At 44.0% G+C, this 21,773-nt stretch overlaps 1 protein-coding gene across 4 annotated transcripts in view; it reads left to right on the top strand.

Annotated features, from left to right (window-relative positions):
- The window catches only part of pcnx1 (pecanex 1), a 320,670-nt gene that overhangs the window by 43,497 nt on the left and 255,400 nt on the right, over positions 1 to 21,773 (top strand). For 3 of the 4 annotated variants that reach the window (XM_070878882.1, XM_070878880.1, XM_070878879.1), the window contains exon 2: positions 20,871 to 21,079. In XM_070878882.1, the coding sequence (XP_070734983.1) occupies positions 20,871 to 21,079 (209 nt within the window). Of the gene's footprint in view, positions 1 to 20,870; positions 21,080 to 21,773 lie in introns of those variants that run through there. The other variant, XM_070878881.1, reaches the window with a different exon arrangement.

The raw sequence follows: 21,773 nt of genomic DNA, 5'->3' as shown, positions 1-21,773 counted from the left end.
GGCGGGCGGGGGGGGGGAGGGAAACGGCTGCCTCAACTTTCTGAGGCTTCCTGCAGCCTTCTCAGTGCTGATGTGCTGATGGCAATGTGCTTTTATTAAAAAATGTTCAAAAATTAAACAGCTACAAAGAACTACAAAAATGGCCGAGTGCCAATGTTTCCTTCACACTGCGCGTGTGCGAACGCTCCAATGCGCACGCGCAGCGTTGCCGGCAGGAAAAAAACTAATTTAAATGGTACCCGCCCTCTCCCACTTACAAAATCGGCGCGTGTGTAGGCTCCGCCCCCCTGGGCGCCGCGCCAAACAGACAAGGAGCTGCAGGGCGCTCCAGAATCGCGCGTTTTTTTTCCGGCGCCGTTTTAGGCGCGAAAAACGGGCGCCCAGCTTGGAGGGGCGCCCGTTTTTTATCGTGTGGAAACTTGGGCCCCATGTATCTCCTTCCCCACTTGAGGATGGACAAGCGACTTTCTCTCAGACCTCTGCCTGTCTGCAGCTGACTACTTACAGAGGAAGCTCAGTGGGATTCATCCACTGAGTTTTATTTTGCTTTCTTTGTGTAGGTAGGTGCCTCAGTGTTTTACCTTGAGGTATTTGCCTTGAGTAATTGCAAGTGTGAACCTATACTGTACCGTTCCATAGTGCAGCCCACTGATTCTTTATGGGTAAAAGAATAAATACTGGTGACAGGAGTTATACAGTGGCAGGGTTGTATTTTATAAATTGTTCTTCCTTTAGTAATATTATGGACTTTGCAATCTGAACACTCCAATCGGTCAACTTTAACATGAGATGAGTTTGGTCAGTTGTCACTGAGACAGCTGGATGGGATGCCTTCTGCAAATGGACCATCTTATTTTGAGTGGAGGATTGGGGGGTGGGGGGGGAAGGCTTGAGAACCCCATTTCACACATGCCTGCTTTAAACTGAACCATGTCATTTAATGATATCCAAATCCATTGACATTTTGGGAGTAGAGAGAAGCATTTGAGAGAAATATGCTTTTAAAAAACATAAGCTTGAAGGGGAAATCAGGTTTTCAATTAAAACTAGAATTTTGTTTCAGTTTCACTGACAAAGAAAATGCAAGCTTGTAAATGACATGTTTACAGTCACTTGTGCAACAACAAGACCCAAGAGTTGTTCATTCACTTGAGTATGTTATATAGGACATATCCTTACTGACAGCAGCATTGGATTAATACAGTTCGTTATAAGTCCTCTGCACCTGCCTGCCATTTTACATCAATGAAAGTAGAACTATTACACTCAGTCTCAGCCACCTGCTGCATATCTCATGAGCACTGATGACACCAATAAACCACAGAATTGATCTTGAGGCCTAATTGTCACTGGAACCATCTGTGCCGGTGTTGTACATTTAAATACAGAATAGTCCAGTAAAACTTCACATTTTTAACTCGTGTTTGCTGCTGACTTGTTTTCATACTTTAGCACTAAAAGTTGTGTATTGCAATACTGTAAACATAGAAACATAGAAAATAGATGCAGGAGTAGGCCATTCGGCCCTTCGAGCTTGCACCGCCATTCAATGAGTTCATGGCTGAACATGCAACTTCAGTACCCCATTCCTGCTTTCTCTTCATACCCCCTTGATCCTTTTAGCCATAAGGGCCACATCTAACTCGCTTTTGAATATATCTAACGAACTGGCCTCAACAACTTTCTGTGGTAGAGAATTCCACAGGTTAACAACTCTGAGTGAAGAAGTTTCTCCTCATCTCTGTCCTAAATGACTTACCCCTTATCTTTAGACTGTGACCCCTGGTTCTGGACTTGCCCCAACATTGGGAACATTCTTCCTGCATCTAACCTGTCCAATCCCGTCAGAATTTTATATGTTTCTATGAGGTCCCCTCTCATTCTTCTAAATTCCAGTGAATATAAGCCTAGTCGATCCAGTCTTTCTTCATATGTCAGTCCTGCCATCCCGGGAATCAGTCTGGTGAACCTTTGCTGCACTCCCTCAATAGCGAGAATGTCCTTCCTCAGATTAGGAGACCAAAACTGCACACAATACTCAAGATGTGGTCTCACCAAGGCCTTATACAACTGCAGTAAGACCTCCCTGCTCCTATACTCAAATCCCCTCGCTATGAAGACCAGCATGCCATTAGCTTTCTTTACTGCCTGCTGTACCTGCATGCCTACCTTCAATGACTGATGTACCATGATACCCAGGTCTTGTTGCACCTCCCCTTTTACTAATCTGTCACCATTCAGATAATAATCTGCCTTCCTGTTTTTGCCACCAAAGTGGATAACCTCACACATATCCACATTATACTGCATCTGCCATGATGCAGGTCACCATAGTGGCCGTTTTTCTATAAGATGAGATGCTGATCTAAAATTCATATTTCATGGACTTGATAGAACTGCCAAGCTTAAATTGTGCAACCTACCTTTTTCTGATGGAAATTGAGACCGTTTTGCCGTTGAAACTATCTGTTCTGTGGATCCAACTGACCTGCAGGAGAATGGTGGTAGACTTCAAATGTAAATATGGGAGGGTGACTCGAGCTTCTCTTGTCATCAATTTCTCTAGGCCTGGACTACACCAATTTAGAATGCAAAGGCACCTCCAACTGTGTATTTATCAGATGCTAGGAATCAGAAATCAAGTGTTTCATCATAAGGAGGGCGCATAAATCAGAGGCAGAGTCACATTGTCCATTCTCTCACAACTCTTGCCAGTTGCAGTGTGGTATTGCCATGGGAGGCAGAGAAAGTTGAAAATGTGAAGAAAATAATAAATATCATAGTGTAATACAAACTAACTATGACATTCCTTTAAATCAATCTGTTGAATTGTCCAAAATTGCTATCTGTATATAGGAACATAGGAAATAGGAGCAGGAGTAGGCAAGTCGACCCCTCGAGCCTGCTCCACCATTCAATACGATCATGGCTGACCTAATCCTGGACTCTGGTCCACTTCCCTGCCTGCTCCCCATAACCTCTTATTCCCTTATCCGTTAAGAAACTGTCTATCTCTGTCTTAAATTTATTCAATGTCCCAGCTTCCACAGCTCTCTGCGGCAGCGAATTCCACAGATTTGCAACCCTCAGAAGAAATTTCTTCTCATCTCAGTTTTAAATGGACGGCCTCTTATTCTAAGATTATGCCCCCTAGTTCTAGTCTCCCCCATCAGTGGAAACGTCCTCTCTGCATCCACCTTGCAAGCCCCCTCATAATCTTAAACGTTTCGATAAGATCACCTCTCATTCTTCTGAATTCCAATGAGTAGAGGCCCAACCTACTCAACTTTTCCTCATAAATCAACCCCCTCATCTCCAGAATCAACCTAGTGAACCTTCTCTGAACTGCCTCTAAAGCAAAGTATATCCTTTCTTAAATATGGAAACCAAAAATTCCAGGTGTGAGCTTACCAATACCCTGTATAACTGTAGCAAGACTTCCCTGCTTTTATACTCCATCCCCTTTGCAATAAAGGCCAAGATTCCATTGGCCTTCCTGATCACTTGCTGTACCTGTATACTAACCTTTTGTGTTTCATGCACAAGTACCCCCAGGTCCCGTTGTACTGCTGCACTTTACAATTTTTCTCCATTTCACATTTTCCAACATTATGCTCCATCTGCCAAATTTTTGCCCACTCACTTAACCTGTCTATGTCCTTTTGCAGATTTTTTGTGTCCTCCTCACATATTGTTTTTCCTCCCATCTTTGTATCGTCAGCAAACTTGGCTACATTACACTCGGTCCCTTCTTCCAAGTCATTAATATAGATTGTAAATAGTTGTATGGCTGATCTGATCTTGGGCTCAGCTCCACTTCCCTGCCCACTCCCCATAACGCTTTACTCTTTTATCTTTGAAAAATCTGCCTATCTCCACCTTTAAATATATTCAATGACCCAGCCTCCACAACTTTCTGGTAAAAATAATTCCACAGATTTACGACCCTCCTGAGAGAAGAAATTCCTCCTCATTTCAGTTCTAAATGGGCGACCCCTTATTCTTAAACTATGCCCCCTAGTTTTAGATTCCCCCACGAGTGGAAACATAGGGCCCAAGTTTCCACACGATAAAAAACGGGCGCCCCTCCGAGCTGGGCGCCGTTTTTTGCGCCTAAAACGGCGCCTAAAAAAAACCTTGCAATTCTGGAGCGTTCTGCAGCTCCTTGTCTGCCTGGCGCGGCGCCCAGGGGGGCGGAGCCTACACTCGCGCCGATTTTGTAAGTGGGAGGGGGCGGGTACTATTTAAATTAGTTTTTTTTCCTGCCGGCAACGCTGCGCGTGCGCGTTGGAGCGTTCGCGCATGCTCAGTGTGAAAAAAACATTGGCACTCGGCCATTTTGTACTTCTTTGTAGCTGTTTAATTTTTGAACATTTTTGAGCACTTGCAGCCTTCTCACTGTCTCCTTCCCCCCCCCCCCCCCCCCGCTGGAACGAAACGGCTGTTCCCTCCCCCCCCCCTCCCCTCCGCGGGAACGAAACGGCTGTTTAATTCCCCCCCCCCCTCCACTGGAACGAAACGGCTGTTTAATTCCCCCCCCCCCCCCCCACTGGAACGAAACGGCTGTTCCCTTCCTCCCCCTCCCCCTCCACTGGAACGAAACGGCTGTTTAATTCCCCCCCCCCCCCCCCCACTGGAACGAAACGGCTGTTCCCTTCCTCCCCCTCCCCCCCGCGGGAACGAAACGGCTGTTTAATTCCCCCCCCTCCCCTCCGCGGGAACGAACGCCTGCAGCATTCTCCGTGCCTGAAGCACTTTCACACAGGTAGGAAGATGGTTTATTTAATCTTTTCTTTGCTTATAAATGTTTATTCAGGTTGGATTTATTTGTATAATATTTGTAGAAGTATAAATAAGGATTTATTATAGAATTTAATGACTTCCCTTCCCCCCCCCATCCCCCCCCCCCCCCCACCTTGTTCTGGACGCCTAATTTGTAACCTGCGCCTGATTTTTTAATGTGTAGAACAGGTTTTTTCAGTTCTACAAAAATCTTCACTTGCTCCATTCCACTTTAGTTTGGAGTATGTTTTCACTGTGGAAACTTTGAAATCAGGCGTCAGTGGCCGGACACGCTCCCTTTTGAAGAAAAAATTCTGTTCCAAAGTGAAACTGTTCTACCTGACTAGAACTGCAGAAACAAAAATGTGGAGAATTACGATTTCTAAGATAGTCCATTCTCCACCAGTTGCTCCTAAAAATCAGGCGCAAATCATGTGGAAACTTGGGCCCATAATCTCTGCATCTAACTTGTCGAGCCCCCGCAGTATCTTATATGTTTCAATAAGACCACCTCTCATTCTTCTAAACTCCAATGAGTATAGGCCCAACATACTCGACCTTTCTTCATAAGTCAACCCCCTCATCTCGGGAATCAACCTAGTGAACCTTCTCTGAACTGCCTCCAATGCAAGTATATCCCTCCTTAAATGAAGAGACCAAAACTGTATGCAGTACTCTAGGTGTGGCTGCACCAATATCCTGTACAGTTGTAGCAAGACTTCTCTGCTTTTATACTCTATTCCCCTTGCAATAAAGGCCAACATTCCATTTGCCTTCCTGATTACTTGCTGTACCTGCATACTAACTTTTTGTGTTTCAAGCACAAGGTCCCCCAGGTCCCTCTGTACTGCAGCATTTTGTAATTTTTCTCCATTTAAATAATTTGCTTTTTTATTTTTCCTGCCAAAGTGGATAACCTCACACTTTCCTCACAAATTATACTCCATCTGCCAAATGTTTGTCACTCACTGAGCCTGACTATATCTCGTTGCAGATTATTTGTATCCTCCTCACAACTTGCTTTCCCACCCATCGTTGTATCATTAGCAAACTTGGCTACATTACGCTCGGTCCCTTCATCTAAGTCATTAATATAGATTGTAAATAGTTGAGGCCCCAGCACCAATCCCGTGGCACCCCACTAGTTACTGTTTGCCAACCAGAAAATGACTCATTTATCCTGATTCTCTGTTTTCTGTTAGTTAGCCAGACTGCTATCCATGCTAATATAGCTTTTATCTTGTGCAGTAACCTTTTATGTGGCACCTTATCAAATGCCTTCTGGAAATCCAAGTACACCATATCCATTGGTTCCCCTTTATCCACCCTGTTTGTTACATCCTCAAAGAACTGCAGCAAATTTGTCAAACGTGATTTCCCTTTCATAAAACCATGCTGACTCTGCTTGACTGTATTATGCTTTTCCAAATGTCCTGCTACTGCTTCTTTAATAATGGACTCCAGCATTTTCCCAATGATCGATGTTAGGCTAACTGGTCTATAGTTTCTTGCTTTCTTTTTGCCTCAATGTTTAAATAGGGTGTTACATTTGCGGTTTTACAATCCGCTGGGACCTCTCCAGAATCCAGGGAACTTTGATAGATTACAACTAATGCATCCACTATCTCTGCGGCCACTTCTTTTAAGACCCTAGGAGGCAAGCCATCAGGTCCAGGGGACTTGTCCACCTTTAGTCCTATTATTTTACCGTGTACTTTTTCTTTGGTGATAGTGATTGTTTTAAGTTCCTCCCTCCCTAGAGCCCCTTGATTATCCATTATTGGGATGTTTTTAGTGTCTTCTACTGTGAAGACCAACACAAAATATTAGTTTGAAGTCTCTGCCATCTCCCTGTTCCCTATTATTAATTCCCCAATCTCATCCTCTAAGGGACCAACGTTTACTTTAGCTACTCTCTTCCTTCTTGTATACCTGTGGAAGCTCTGAATATCCATTTTGATATTTCTTGCTAGTTTACTCTCGTAATCTATGTTCCCCTTCTTTATTATTTTTTTAGTCATCCTTCGCTGGTGTTTAAAAATTTCCCAATCCTCTGTCCTCCCACTAATCATGGCCACTTTGTATGCCATTGTTTTCAGTTTCCTTTGTTAGTCACGGATGGTATACCCTTCTCAAAGTCTTTCCTTCTCACTGGAATATATTTTTGTTGAAATTTATGAAATGTCTCCTTAAATGTCTGCCAGTGTTTATCAACTGTCTTGCACCTTAATCTATTTTCCCAGTCCGCTTTAGCCAACTCTAGCTTTATACCTTTGTAATTGTCTTTATTTAAGATCAGGACACTGGTTTGAGATCCAACTTTCTCACCCTCCAATTGAATTTGAAATCCAACCATGCTATGATCACTCTTTCCTAGAGGATCCTTTACTATGAGAGAATTTATTAATTCTGTCTCATTACACAGTACCAGATCCAGGATAGCCTGCTCCTTGATTGGTTCCGCAACGTACTGTTCAAGGAAACAATCCCGGATATATTCTATGAACTCTTCCTCAAAGTTAGCTTGGCCAATTTGAATTGTCCAATCAATATGAAAATTAATATCGGCGATAATTATTGCCTCCATTACCTCTTGATTTATACTCCGTCTAAAAGTGTAGCTACTATTAGGGGGCCTATAGATTATGTCCACCAGTGACTTTTTCCCCTTTTTATTTCTTATCTGATTCTACATCTTGATCTGCTGAGCCCAAATCATTTTTCACTACTGCACTGATCTCATCATGTGGCAGACAAGCAAATGCTGGCTACCTACTGCTTGCCGATGGACACTACCAGCTATAGTTATAAAAGTGGAAAATGGAGACCCAACATGGATAAGATAAATTGCTGTATTTCTATCTCAGTACAGAGTAGGGCGCTGGGGTATGTTCCAAGCCAGGAACACATCTCTGTTTTGAAATTACATGAACAAATGACGAGCTTAGCTGTTGCGTATATTACATATTTATAGCACAGAAACAGGCCATTCAGCCCAACAGATCCGTGCTGGTGTTTATGCTTCATCTGAGCCTCCTCCTACCCTTCATCTAACCCCATCAACATATCTTTCTCTTCCTTTCTTCCTTGTGTTGATCTAGCTTCCCTCCCTCGTGTTGATCTCGCTTCCCCTTAAATGCATCTATGCTAGATGCCTTAGCTTCTGTGTGGTAGGGAGTTCCACATTGTAACCACTCTCTGACTAAAGTTGTGGCTTGACATGGTCTTAACCCATGATGTATTGCTGGGTTCCTAGCATTAAAGAATGTTACTTTAAATATTAAAAAAATGCCGAAGAGAGAGTACATTGCTGGATTTATTTCAATCTCATTACTCTTTTAAATTATGTGCCTGTTAAGTAAACAGAGTAATCTTCTGCTACCAGCACAGTGTGTTCTATATGTGCCAAATGATGCAACAAATGGCGTGGCCTCGGCTGAAAATATTGGATTGATATCTTACAATGCAAAGCATGCATTAAAATGATCTTGGGAATTTTGAATACTTTTAGTCCAATTTGTGGATATTTTGGTAAAAGATTACTTTATTCTGTCTCCTAGGTAAGCAAGATATGCCAATTTTCACCTTTTTGAACTTCTGGGGTAGACTGAATGCTGTGAAGTTGATCCTTGTCCAGCTTTCCCATCAAAATAAAACAAACATTGGAATTTGGGGATATGGTTGGTAGGGCCCTTTGTCAGGGTACTCTTGCTGTGCCTAGAGTAATTTTCTTGTTCCTAAATAGTCTTGGGTCGAAAATCCATCTAGACACTGAAATTGGAGAATTAGAGGTGAAGTGCAGCAAAAATGTTAGCTCATGTCCAAGGCAGTCTCTGACCTAGAGAGTGATTTGATGCACTTTATCATTTATTTAAGTATGTAATACTTTTTCAGATCACAAACTAAATTCATCTGTTTGGAAACACCTAATATGATACCTATATGGCTCAGAGACGTGGACCATATACAGTGGACACCTCAAATCGCTGGAGAAATACTACCAACAATGTCTCCGTAAGATCCAGTAAATCCCCTGGGAGATTAGATGCACCAACGTCGGTGTTGGCCAACATCCCCAGCATCGAAGCACTGACCACACCCGACCAGCTCCATTGGACGGGCCACATTGTCTGCATGCTCGACACAAGACTCCCGAAGCAAGCGCTCTACTCGGAACTCCTACATGGCAAGAGAGCCCCACGTGGGCAGAGGAAACGTTTCAGGGACACCCTCAAAGCCTCCTTGATAAAGTGCAACATCCCCACCGACACCTGGGAGTCCCTGGCCAAAGAACACCTTAAGTGGAGGAAGAGCATCTGGGAGGGCGCTGAGCACCTCGAGTCTCGTCACTGAGAGCATGCAGAAAACAAGCGCAGGCAGCGGAAGGAGCGTGCGGCAAACCAGACTCCCCGCCCACCCTTTCCTTCAACGATTGTCTGTCCCACCTGTGACAGGAACTGTAATTCCCGTATTGGACAGTTCAGTCACCTGAGAACTCACTTTTAGAGTGGAAACAAGTCTTCCTCGATTTTGAGGGACTGCCTATGCTACCACCACACAAGGACAGAGGTATTTACTTAACATTACTTGTAGTTTTCACTGGATTGCGTTCCAGCTTCATGGAGCCCAGCTGGAATACTATCATAATTATCACTTGTGGTGGAAGACAGTATTTTCTTAAGTAGTTTTGCTTGCCGACTGGAACTTTCTACTTGCATTAATTTTTTTACACACCAAAATCCTAAACATCTTTGAACTTTAGCCAGAGACAATACACTCTGAAAAGGAATAAAATCTGCATTTTTTTTGGAGAAAGGAGTTTGTGAGGAAGAGCGGTAACAGAACACATGGAATCACAGCAGCCATGAAAGTAGAGATGGAAGCAATGAAGTATTGGAGATGGAGGGAGAAAGACCAAATAGTTCTTCACCCTAGGTGATCTGCGTTGTTTCTCAGTTTTGTCAAAGCTAAAAGTTAATGGGCCCAAGTTTCGGGCCGCGCCTAGAACGGCGCAGCCCCGACCTGGACGCCCGTTTTTCACGCCACAAAGTGCGCCTGAAAAAAACTTACAGATTCTACGGCTCCCTGCAGGTCCTCTTGAGTCAGGCGCGGCGCAGCATGAGCAGTTGGGGGCGGAGCTAGGTCCCTGCGTTGAAAACAGTGCCGGGACCTCTGCACATGCGCACTACAATGGGCGCGCATGTGCAGTAGCTCCAGGTGCCCAAAACTGTGTGGGAGGGGCCCAAAGCACGCAGCCCCTAGCCCTAGCCCTGGCCGAATGGCCTCACTGGGGCTGCATGCATAAGGCTGCCTCCCATGCCTAGCTCCTGCTTCCTCCCGACCCGACCCGACTCCCGCTCCGCCCCCCCCGCCCCCGGACCCGACCCGACCCGCGCTCCCCCCCCCCCCCACCCGACCTGACCTCCCTCTCCCTCTCCCCCGACCCGAACCGAACCGACCTCTTCCCCCCCCTTTCCCCTTCTCCTCTCCCCCCCTTTCCCCTTCTCCCTCTCCCCCCTTTCCCCTTATCCTCTTCCCCCCCCTTTCCCCTTCTCCTCTTCCCCCCTTTCCCCTTCTCCTCTCCCCCCTTTCCCTTCTCCTCTTGCCCCCCCTTTCCTCTTCTCCTCTACCCCCCTTTCCCATTCTCCTCTCCCCCCCTTCCCCTTCTCTTCTCCCCCCTTCCCCTTCTCCTCCTCCCTCCCTCCCCCTTCTCCTCCCCCCCTCCCCTTCTCCTCCCCCCTTCTCCTCCCTTCTCCCCTCCTCCCTCCCCATCCCTCCTCCTTCCCTCCCTCCCCATCCCTCCCCCTTCCCCCCCCCCCCTCTTCCTCTACCCCCTCCTCCCCCTCCCCTCGCTGTCAGAAACACAGACACTGACAGACAGAGAGTGAGAGACACACACAGACAGACAGAGAGATAGAGACACTGACAGAGACACACTGGGGGGGCCGTCTCAGCACGCTGTTGGAGGGCTCCCGGTGCTGCAGTCGGTAAGTAGAAAATGTTTTATTTATTGATTTAAAAAAAAATTGTTTCTTATTAATTTCTTTTGATTGATTTATTGATGTTTTTATCATTTATTATTGATGATGGCTCTTTATTTGTAAAACTGAAGTGTTTAATGTTTGTAAACTTCCCTTTAAACCACCCCCCCCCCCGCCCCATTCCCTACGCCTGATTTGTAACCTACGCCTGATTTTCTAAAGTGTAGACAAGGTTTTTTCGAGCGTACAAAAATCTTCACTTACTCCATTCTAAGTTAGTTTGGAGTAAGTTTTCACTGCCAAAACTTTGAAAACGGGCGTAAGTGGCCGGACACGCCCCTTTTGAAAAAAATTCTGTTCCAAAGTGAAACTGTTCTAACTGACTTGAATTGGAGCAAACTAAATGCCGAGAATTTGAATTTCTAGGATACTCCGTTCTACACCAGTTGCTCCAAAAAATCAGGAACAACTGAAGCCGAAACTTGGGCCCATTGGCTCCAAGTTTCCACACGCGGCAAAACAGGCGCCCCTCCGAGCTGGGCGCCCGTTTTTCGCGCCGAAAACGCGCCTGAAAAAAACGGGCGTTTTCTCGAGCACTTTGCAGCTCGATGTCTGCTTGGCGTGGCGCACAGGGGGCGGAGCCTACCACTCGCGCCGATTTTGTAAGTAGGAGGGGGCGGGTACAATTTAAATGAGTTTTTTTTGTGTCGGCCACCCTGCGCGTGCGCGTTGGAGCGTTCGCGCACGCGCAGTCTGAAGTAAACATTGGCACTCGGCCATTTTAAAAAGTGCTGCAGAAAAAGTGAAACTTTGTTTATTGAACCCTTGCAAAGGCTTGCATTTTAATTTTCTTGATATTTCTGTGTGTGAGGGAGTGCATTCTGTAATTAAAGATAGACTGTGATAAACGGGACACATGCACTTGTTTGAGACTATTCAAATTATTTGTAGCTATTCAATTTTTAACATTTTTTAATAAAACCACATTGCCCTTCCATGATCAGCACTGAGGCTTCTTGCAGCTTTCTCCCTCCCTCCCCCTGCCGTCCGTCGGGCCCGACGGCAAACGGCTGCCTCAAACACTGAGGCTTCTTGCAGCTTTCTCCCTCCCTCACCCTGCTGTCGGTCGGTCCCGACGCCTAATTTGTAACCTGCGCCTGATTTTTTAATGTGCAGACAAGGTTTTTTCAAGCCTACAAAAATCTTCACTTGCTCCATTCTAAGTTAGTTTGGAGTACGTTTTCACTGTGGAAACTTTCAAATCAGGCGTCAGTGACCGGACACGCCCCCTTTTGAAAAAAAAATTTGTTCAAAAGTGAAACTGTTCCACCTGACTAGAACTGCAGAAAACTTAAATGTGGAGAATTCCGATTTCTAAGATACTCCGTTCTCCACCAGTTCCTCCTAAAAATCAGGAGCAAATCATGTGGAAACTTGGGGCCATTGAGTGGACATTTTCTGCCTGGATTTGTTCTCTGATACCAGCTCACCATGCATGGCCAGTGTAACCCTGAGGTGGGACAATGTAGAGGACTGTTTCTATTTTCGGCAACTTGGGTTAAAAATGACCTGTTTGGCTACTCCTTCTGCTTATTAGTACATTACTGTTTTTGATAAATTTACAATAAATCTTCCAATGCAGTAAATTTTGAGATTTTAAAAAAAAATACAGAAAATGAATAAATATTTATATCATAGTGGTCAAGGAATGGTTCTTCCCAGATAAAGACTGCTCCTCTCACTGGAGACATTGAGACATTCTTGGCTCCATTCCTGATTTAATGTTTGCAAAGTTGAAAGATTACTGGGATTGTAGCAGAGTTTCTCCAACGGTTTCTGTTACAGCTTTGTGAGGCAGTATAACAGTCTCTGTTTTGAGGTGAAGTGCTGAATAACCATGAATGATTTGGGAGGTTGATTAGTAAAATGCTAACTTGTTTTTAAAATCTGGGATGATCAGATAGAGGTTCCAATTACTACTGACCAGTTCTATAGTATAACATTAATAAAATTGAAGAATTCTCCATAACTGTTGTATCCCCCTTTAATATATATAACATTAATAAAATTGAAGAATTCTCCATAACTGTTGTATCCCCCTTTAATGGGTGCCATCTTCATGGAAAAACGAGTCTGCAAAGAACAACAACAACTTGTATTTATATAGTGCCTTTTAATGTAGAGAAATGTCCCAAGGCACTTCACAGGAGTGTTATAAAACAAAAATTTGACACCAAGCCACATAAAAAGAAATTACTGCAGATGACTAAAAGCTTGGTCAAAGAGGTAGGTTTTAAGAAGCGTCTTAAAGGAGGTTTCGGGAGGGAGTTCCAGAGCTTGGGCCTGGACAGCTGAAGACATGGCCACCGATGGTTTAGCCATCAGAATCAGGAATGCTCAAGAGGGCAGAATTTGAGGAGCGCAGATATCTTGGGTGAGGGGATGGTTGTAAGGCTGAAGGAGATTACAGAGATAGGGATGGGGTGAGGCCCTGGGGGTGAGGCCTTTGTAAACAAGGATGAGAATTTTGAAATCAAGATGTTGCGAGGGTACTACAGTAATCGTAGGTGACTTTAATCTACATATAGACTGGCCAAACCAAATTAGTAATAATACTGTGGAGAATGAATTCCTGGAGTGTGTAAGAGATGTTTTTTTTTTAGACCAATACATTGAGGAGCCTACTTGGGAACAGGCTATCCTAGATTGGGTATTGTGCAATGAGAAGCGGTTAATTAATAGTCTTGTGCGGGGTCCTTTAGGAAAGAGTGACCATAACATGATTGAATTCTTTATTAAGATGGAAAGTGAAGTCATCCAATCTGAAACTACGGCCCTAAATCTAAACAAAGGAAACTACGAAGGTTTGAGGAATGAATTGGTTGTGATAGCTTGGGAAGATTTATTAAAAGGCATGACGGTGGATAGGCAATGGCTAATATTTAAGGAACGAATACATGAATTGCAACAATTATACATTCCTTTCTGGCGCAAAAACACAAAAAGAAAAGTGGCCCAACCATGGCAAACAAAAGAAATTAAGGATAGTATTAGATCCAAAGAGGAGTCATACAAAGTTGCCAGAAAAAGTAGCAAGCCTGAGGATTGGGAGCAGTTTAGAATTCAACAAAAAAGGACCAAGAGATTGATTAAAACGGGAAAAATAGAGTATGAGAGTAAACTTGCAAAGAACATAAAAACCGACTGTAAAAGTTTCTACAAGTATGTAAAAAGAAAAAGATTAGTGAAGACAATTGTAGGACCTTTACAGTCCGAAACGGGAGAATTTATAATGGGGAACAAGGAAATGTCAGAACAATTAAATAAATACTTCGGTTCTGTCTTCACGGAAGAGGACACAAATAACGTCCCAGAAATGCTAGGGAACCAAGGATCTAGTGAGCAAGAGGAATTAAAGGAAATTATAATTAGTAAGAAAATAGTGCTGGAGAAATGGGACTGAGGGCCGATAAATCCCCAGAGGCCTGATAATCTGCATCCCAGAGTATGAAAAGAGGTAGCCATGGAAATAGTGGATGCATTGGTTGTCATCTTCCAAAATTTTATAGGTTATGGAACAGTTTTTGCAGATTGGAGGATGGCAAATGTAACCCGACTATTTAAAAAAGGAGGGAGAGAGAAAACAAGGAACTACAGGCCAGTTAGCCTAACATCAGTAGTAGGGAAAATGCTAAAGTCTATTATAAGGGATGTGATAACAGGACACTTAGAAAATATCAACGGGATTAGACAAAGTCAACATGGATTTATGAAAGGAAAATCGTGTTTGACAAACCTCCTGGAGTTTTTTAAGGATGTAACTGATAGAATAGATAAGGGAGAACCAGTGGATGTCGTGTATTTGGATTTTCAGAAGGCCTTTGATAAAATCCCACATAAGAGGTTAGTGTGCAAAATTAAAGCACATAGGATTGGGGGTAATATACAAGCATGGATTGAAAATTGCTTAACTGACAGGAAACAGAGAGTAGGAATAAACTGGTCTTTTTTCGGGTGGCGGGCAGTGACTAGTGAGGTACCACAGGGATCAGTGCTTGATGCCCCAGCTGATTTGGATGAGGGAACCAAATGAAACAAGTTTGTTGACGACACAAAACTAGGTGGGGTTGTGAGTTGTGAGGAGGATGCAAAGACACTGCAAGACGATTTTAGATAGATTGAGTGAGTGGGCAAACACATGGCAGATGTAGTATAATGCATATACTTGCCATAGAGGGAGTGCAACGAAGGTTCACCAGACTGATTCCTGGGATGGCAGGACTGTCGGATGAGGAAAAATTGGGTCGACTCGGCCTGTATTCACCAGAGTTTAGAAGAATGAGAGGGATCTCATTGAAACGTATAAAATTCTGACGGGGCTGGACAGACTGGATGTGGGGGGGGGGGGCTGTTTCCTCTGGCTGGGAAGTCTAGTAGTAGGGGTCACGGTCTCAGGAAATTTAGGACTGAGATGAGGAGAAATTTCTTCATTCAGAGGGTAGTGAAATTGTGGAATTCTCTAATGCAGAAGGCTGTGAAGGCCAACTCACTGAATATATTTAAGAAGGAGATAGATTTCTAGACACAAAAGGCATCAAGGGGTATGGGGAGAAAGCGGGAATATGGTGTTGAGATAAAGGATCAGCCATGATATTGAATGGCGGTGCAGGCTCAAAGGGCCGAATGGCCTACTACTGCTCTTATTTTCTATGTTGCTTAACTGGGAGCCAATGTAGGTCAGCAAGCACAGGGGTGATAGGTGAACAGGACTTAGTTCCAGTTAGGACATGGGCTGCTGAGTTTTGGATGACCTCAAGTTTACGTAGGGTAGACTGTGGGAGGCCAGCCAAGAGTGCATTGGCGTAGTCAAGTCTAGAGGTAACATAAAGGCTTGGATGATCTTGCCATCAGTTACAATGGATGTAAAGAAACTACGTACTGAATGGGTTTTCAAGGATACCATTACAACAATGCAGGGACAGCATTCAAAATCCGGAGTTCCGGACTCTGGACCGATTGGTGGCAGGGTCGTCTGGAATCCGTAAAATGTTCCGGAATCTGGACCCGTCGACCCTGCCGACCTCGAGGTCCTGCCGCTGCTCAACCTTGGGCCTCGCCTCACCGCTGCTGCCGTTACCTCGCGGCTGCTGCACTTACCTCGCCGGCCTGCCCGAACACCTCTTCTGCGATGGGGCGACCCGAATAGCTCCACCATGACGGGGCCATGCCTGAACAACTCCTTGGTTGCTGGGCCCCGCCCGACGCCTTCATCGACGGGGCCGGCGACCCGAACATCTCCTCGGCACCCCCCCCCCCCCTTTCTGATGTTCCGAAATCCGGAAATACTCGAACCTGGGTTCGGGTGTTTCCAGATTCGTGACGTCAGAAAGACGTTCCAAAGTCCGGAAAAACGTGGAATCTGGAAAGGCTTCGTTCCCGAGGGTTCCGGATTCGGGACGCTGCACCTGTACCATGAAGTCCCATTTCCTCTAGTGCGAAACATTTCTTCCCTCAATAATCCTTAACTCTCTACGAACTCAACTCCTTCCAATACTTGATTATTGCCTCTGTGCTCTTTTAGTACCTCAATAACACTCCAGATAGAGCGCTTATTCACCTGCAGCCCCCACCATCTCTTTCTCCATTACAGTATTTCTGGGCTTTTAACAATTCATTGGTACCACTGTCAGCGGTCTTCCTCTGAACTTCCTTCTGTTCCTCTTCTTCTCCTAAGATGCCATCTTACACCTTCCTCCTTTTCATTTTGTTGCCATCAATACAACGTTTCTTACTGTTTTCCAAGCTGTGGAACTCCTTCGTCTTCCCTTCCTCCTACAACATACAGGCCTTTGGAAGCCAAGCTTGGCTCACCTGATCACTGCTTCTTGATTGATCTCATCTCTTTTCATTCTTACTGATATCCTGCACTTTGCACTGTGCCATCCATCTAGGTTTATCAAATGAAAAAACAAAAAGATAAATGACATTTCAAAGCTGCTATTTGTATAAAGGTTGATGTTAAAGAGTGAATTAACATACTCAAGTGTTTGGGATTCTTTATGGTAGTTTACATGATTTTCAAAAGGCTTTTCGCATATGAGACGAGCTGCACATGCACTTTTAAAACAAAATTGGGCTCCAGGAGGATGGCTCATCATGAGTTGACTCCTGGTGTTTATACTGTTAGGCTACAGAGCATGGGCATATCAACAGACACAGATTTATCTGGGTCTATGCTTCTGCTACCAGGCTACAAAAAATTGATTTGCCAGCATTAATGCTAGGAGCCAGCTCACGGATGTTGGGCCCCCAGAATCTGAATTTAAATAAACACAGTAAAAATGTTTTGAAGTCTGGTAGCAGTAACTTTAGTAAAACTAGAAATCTGACCAATACATAGATCTTTAAATATTCGTTCCTGCGAAGAAAGCCTCTCCAAACGTTTTTTTTTGGACCCGGTGCGTAATCCTGTTAAACTGAACCACCCCTGCTGTTGTGTGAATCACCACTATCTGCCTTGTTTGGCTAAGTGTAGTTGTTTGTCTTACATTCTGAGCATTTGAAAGCAAAAGTCAGTTTTTTCTCTTTATTTTCCCTTGCCGCTCGCCCCCCAGAAAAACACTTTAGTTTCACCAATTGTTTTCTTGGATTAAAAACAATTGTTTTTCAAGCGATAGTACATTTCTCCTGGATGCATTTGTGGCAAAAATAAACCTTCTCGGAAGGCCATATTCTGCTAAAACTGTAATGTAAAAGCATGAGAAATGTATTATAAGCTAAGGCCTTTCACCATCAGCTCATCCATGTAGTGTCTTGTATCTCCCATCGAGGCATCCAACTGCATTTTGACAATCTTCATGTTTATCTTCACTACCCTGCCCGTCAAATAATTTAAGAATTCATAAGTACTTTGCAACAACAACTTTTATGTCTATGGCACCTTTAACATAGTAAAACATCCCAAGCTGCTTCACAGGTGCATAATCAGACAAAAATTGAAACTGAGCCAAAGAATGAAATATTAGGATGGGTGGCTAAAAGTTTGGTCAAAGAGGGGCGGAGAGGTTTAGAGAGGGTCTTCCAGAGAATTTCTCGCACAAAGCAGTTTTTTAAAACTGCTGAAGGCATGGCTGCCAAAGGTGGGGTAAAAGAAGTGGGGATGCACAAGAAGCCAGATTTGGAGGAATGCAGAATTCTTGGAGCATTGTATGGCTGGAAGAGTTTACAGAGATGGAGAGGGCCATGGCCACGAAGAGATTTGAAGACAAGGATGAGAATTTTAGATTTAAGCCTTTGATGGTCCAGGAGCCTATTAAGATCAGGGTTGGGTGGCAATACTGTCTTCATTTAACTTGGTTTAATTGTCCTTTTGATTTTAATAGTCTTTATTATGGCCTTTCTCTTCACATATTGGGTGCACTTTGTATTTAGATCTGTGAAAACGTATGAGTGCAATAAGCTAATTGGAAGCACATAAGTATTCCATAGTTGTAAACAATCATCATCATCATAGGCAGTCCCTCAGAATCGAGGAAGACTTGCTTCCACTCCTGAAGTGAGTTCTTTGGTGGCTGAACAGGCCAATATGAGAGCCACAGACTCTGTCACAGATGGGACAGATAGTCATTGAGGGAAGGGGTGGGTGGGACTGGTTTGCCGCACGGTCTTTCCGCTGCCTGCACTTGATTTCTGCACGCTCTCGGCGTTGAGACTCGAAGTGCTCAGCGCCCTCCCAGATAGATGCACTTTCTCCACTTAGGGCGGTCTTTGACCAGGGAATCCCAGGTATCAGTGGGGATGTTGCACTTTTTCAGGGAGGCTTTAAGGGTGTCCTTGTAACTTTTCTGCTGCCATTTGGCTCGTTTGCCGTGAAGGAGCTCCGCGTAGAGCACTTGCTTTGGGAGTCTTGTTCCGGCATGCGAACTATGTGGCCTGCCCAACGGAGCTGATCAAGTGTGGTCAGTGCTTCAGTGCTGGGGATGTTGGCCTGGACGAGGACGCTGATGTTGGTGCGCCTGTCCTCCCAGGGGATTTGTAGGATCTTGCGGAGACATCGTTAGTGATATTTCTCCAGCGACTTGAGGTGTTTGCTGTACATGGTCCGTGTCTCTGAGTCATACAGGAGGGTGGGTATTACTACAGCCCTGTAGACCATGAGCTTGATGGCAGTTTTGAGGGCCTGCTCTTCAAACACTCTTTTCCTCAGGCGGCCGAAGGCTGCGCTGGCGCACTGGAGGCGGTGTTGGATCTCGTCGTCGATTCCTGCTCTTGTTGAAAGGAGGCTCCTGAGATATGGGAAGTGGTCCACGTGGTCCAGGGCCGTGCTGTGGATCTTGATGTCTGGGGGGCAGTGCTGTGCGGCGAGGACAGGCTGTTGGAGAACCTTTGTCTTACGGATGTTTAGCGTAAGGCCCATGCTTTTGTATGCCTCAGTCGACTATGTCCTGGAGTGCAGCCTCTGTATGTGGCAGACGCAGGCGTCATCCGCATACTGTAGCTCGACGACAGAGGTTGGGGTAGTCTTGGACCTGACCTGGAGACAGTGCAGGTTGAACAGATTCCCACTGGTTCTGTAGTAAACAATATTGTTTAGTTGTATATTCATAATGCTGCATATTTGTTCCTGCTATTTCAGGCTGTGTCCCTAATTTTCTATTTTCGGGTTGTGATGTATGGGTCAATGTAATTTAAACGTTTTAACATTTTGATTCACTCTATGGTAATTTTGAATCTCAAGGGACTACTGTTCAGTGGCTTCCATATGTAGATAAAATAGCAGGATTATGTTTGTTTCTTTGCGAAACAGTGAAATCATGAAAGCAGATACTGTACTAAACTGCAGAAAATGTCAACAGCCACTGATTAACAAATTGTTGAAGTCTTCATCCAGAGGGATGCACACAAGATAGCCATGAGAGCATTTTGGTTTCAGAAGTATTCCTTTTTTAGAGGTTGATTTACTGACTGGTAGAATGTATATCTGTTATTTTCTGATGCCTGTTGAGTATGTAGTTAACAAGTGGATCTAGTGGGCAACTGGATGGTGCATTGGGTCAGCAAATTGTCCTTTCAATTCTGCTGAAATTTGGAGAGGCACAAAGATGTAGGCTAGGGAACCTTCTTGGCAGACAAGAGAAAATCATAGAGAATCACCTTTTTTATTACTAGTTACATAGTAGCATAGTCGGATCCCTGGGAGCAGGTGACCTGCCTCCCCTCCAAGCTATTTGAGTGGCACTTTGTGTGCAGAGTAGAAACAAAGTGGGCTGAAATTACGGTGATTTCGACAGTGTATGCACAGCATAAGCTGTCATAAGCCTTCTGAAAGGCCCCACACATGCTGCGTATGTGCGAAATCCTGGAACTTACGATCTGTCAAGTTTTGCATTGACAGAGCGTTCGCATTCGCTGCAAAAACACTTTTGCTGCCGTAGAGTTGGGCTATTTTCCCAACTACTGCCCAGTGAATGCCCACGAAACCTTTGCACCGTGTAAAAGTAGGCGTAAGGCTACCTTTTACCAGTATGCGGTTAAAATAAAAGTAAAAATGATTAAAACATACACACCCATTTAAAAGTAGTTCGGACCTGTTTTACAATGTTTAAATTTATTTTTCAAAATATTGAATTTTTATTTTAAATGCTTAAAGAGTCTTTTAATTAATTTTTGAATATGAGACCATTTATTATTTAAGTGGTGTGAATTCTTATTTATTTGGGAATTTCTGATATGCTTCTGATATTCCAATATAAATAGAATCCCCATAAGCATCATAGCAATCCCCCTTTTTGATTGGTTGACTGGGCCCAAGTGATCCTTGGGACGCTTGTGAACCGCGTGCGCCCCTGGGATCCATGGGCCTTTACGCAGGCTTATGCGTTCAGGCCCGAGAAGGGAATTCTCTGTAGCTGCGGAGCCAGGAGGTAAGTATAGAAATATTTAGTGGGTCGGAGGCGTACTCCGTAAATTCAGGCCAATATTTTTACTAGGAAGGCTGACAATAGGAGTTGGGGAGTGTAGTAAAGGTGGTTTGCCTTTTTTATGTCCATCCCGCAATACATTGCTTGAAGTTTATTGACATTTTTTATACTTTTCCTCCTCTTGCAGGCCCTTCCATCAAGCATGATCATTGTAGGAAGCTACAGTGCTGTTATAGCAGCTGTGTTTATTGTACTTAAAACAGTGAACTATCGGTTGCACCGTGCACTAGATGAAGGAGAGATTGTGGATCGGAGCAGCAGTGAGATAACTGAGAGACATGCAAAAACGGATCAGCAAGATGGATCATCCAGGAGAGATGATAGCAATGGACCAGGGTGAGTGATTGACGTAATGCATGCTTGACTGCAGTCATTCAAAAATGTTAATACTTTTCAAAAATACTAACTTGCGTACAGCCTTATTACTTTGCTCAGGCTAATAATGTTCTCCCAGACAGTGATTACTTGCCAGAATAATATTATGAGATCACTGAGAGATTATCTGAGGTGGTTTTTTGCAAGTTAACCAGACTGTCAATTAGCTAGAGTTTAGTTTCCTGCTTTCTAAGCTGTATGGTAATAGTTCAGTTTGAAGAACTTAGTGGTTATTACTGCAGTTTTACATCACCAAGTTTGAAATATAATTGGTTCAAGCATTTCTTTAATACTAGGTCCATGCCTACAGCTGATTTAACATTTTTCATCAAGTCAAACAAAGGTATTCATATACTGAATTCAAATACTGAATTCCAAGATTGGATTATTATATGAAACCCACTGACTCGTTATCTGGTATTAAACCTACCTTTGGAAATGAGTGAATCTTTTAAATGGCTATTAAACAGTTTGTAACGTAGCAATAGATATGACATTACTTTGAAGGCATTCTGTGTGATACAAGATGTTTTCCAATATTGGGTTAGTAATAGAGGACCTTTCATTTTACTGGATTGTTTCTGGAAGGTGAATATTAGAAAATTTCAGTGTCTTAGATAATTTTGTTGAATAAGAACTTCTGTCGCAACTATAT

The sequence above is a fragment of the Pristiophorus japonicus genome, chromosome 4, assembly GCF_044704955.1.
Source record: "Pristiophorus japonicus isolate sPriJap1 chromosome 4, sPriJap1.hap1, whole genome shotgun sequence".
Taxonomy (NCBI): Eukaryota; Metazoa; Chordata; class Chondrichthyes; family Pristiophoridae; genus Pristiophorus; species Pristiophorus japonicus.
This window is presented reverse-complemented; position numbering and strand designations above follow the sequence as displayed.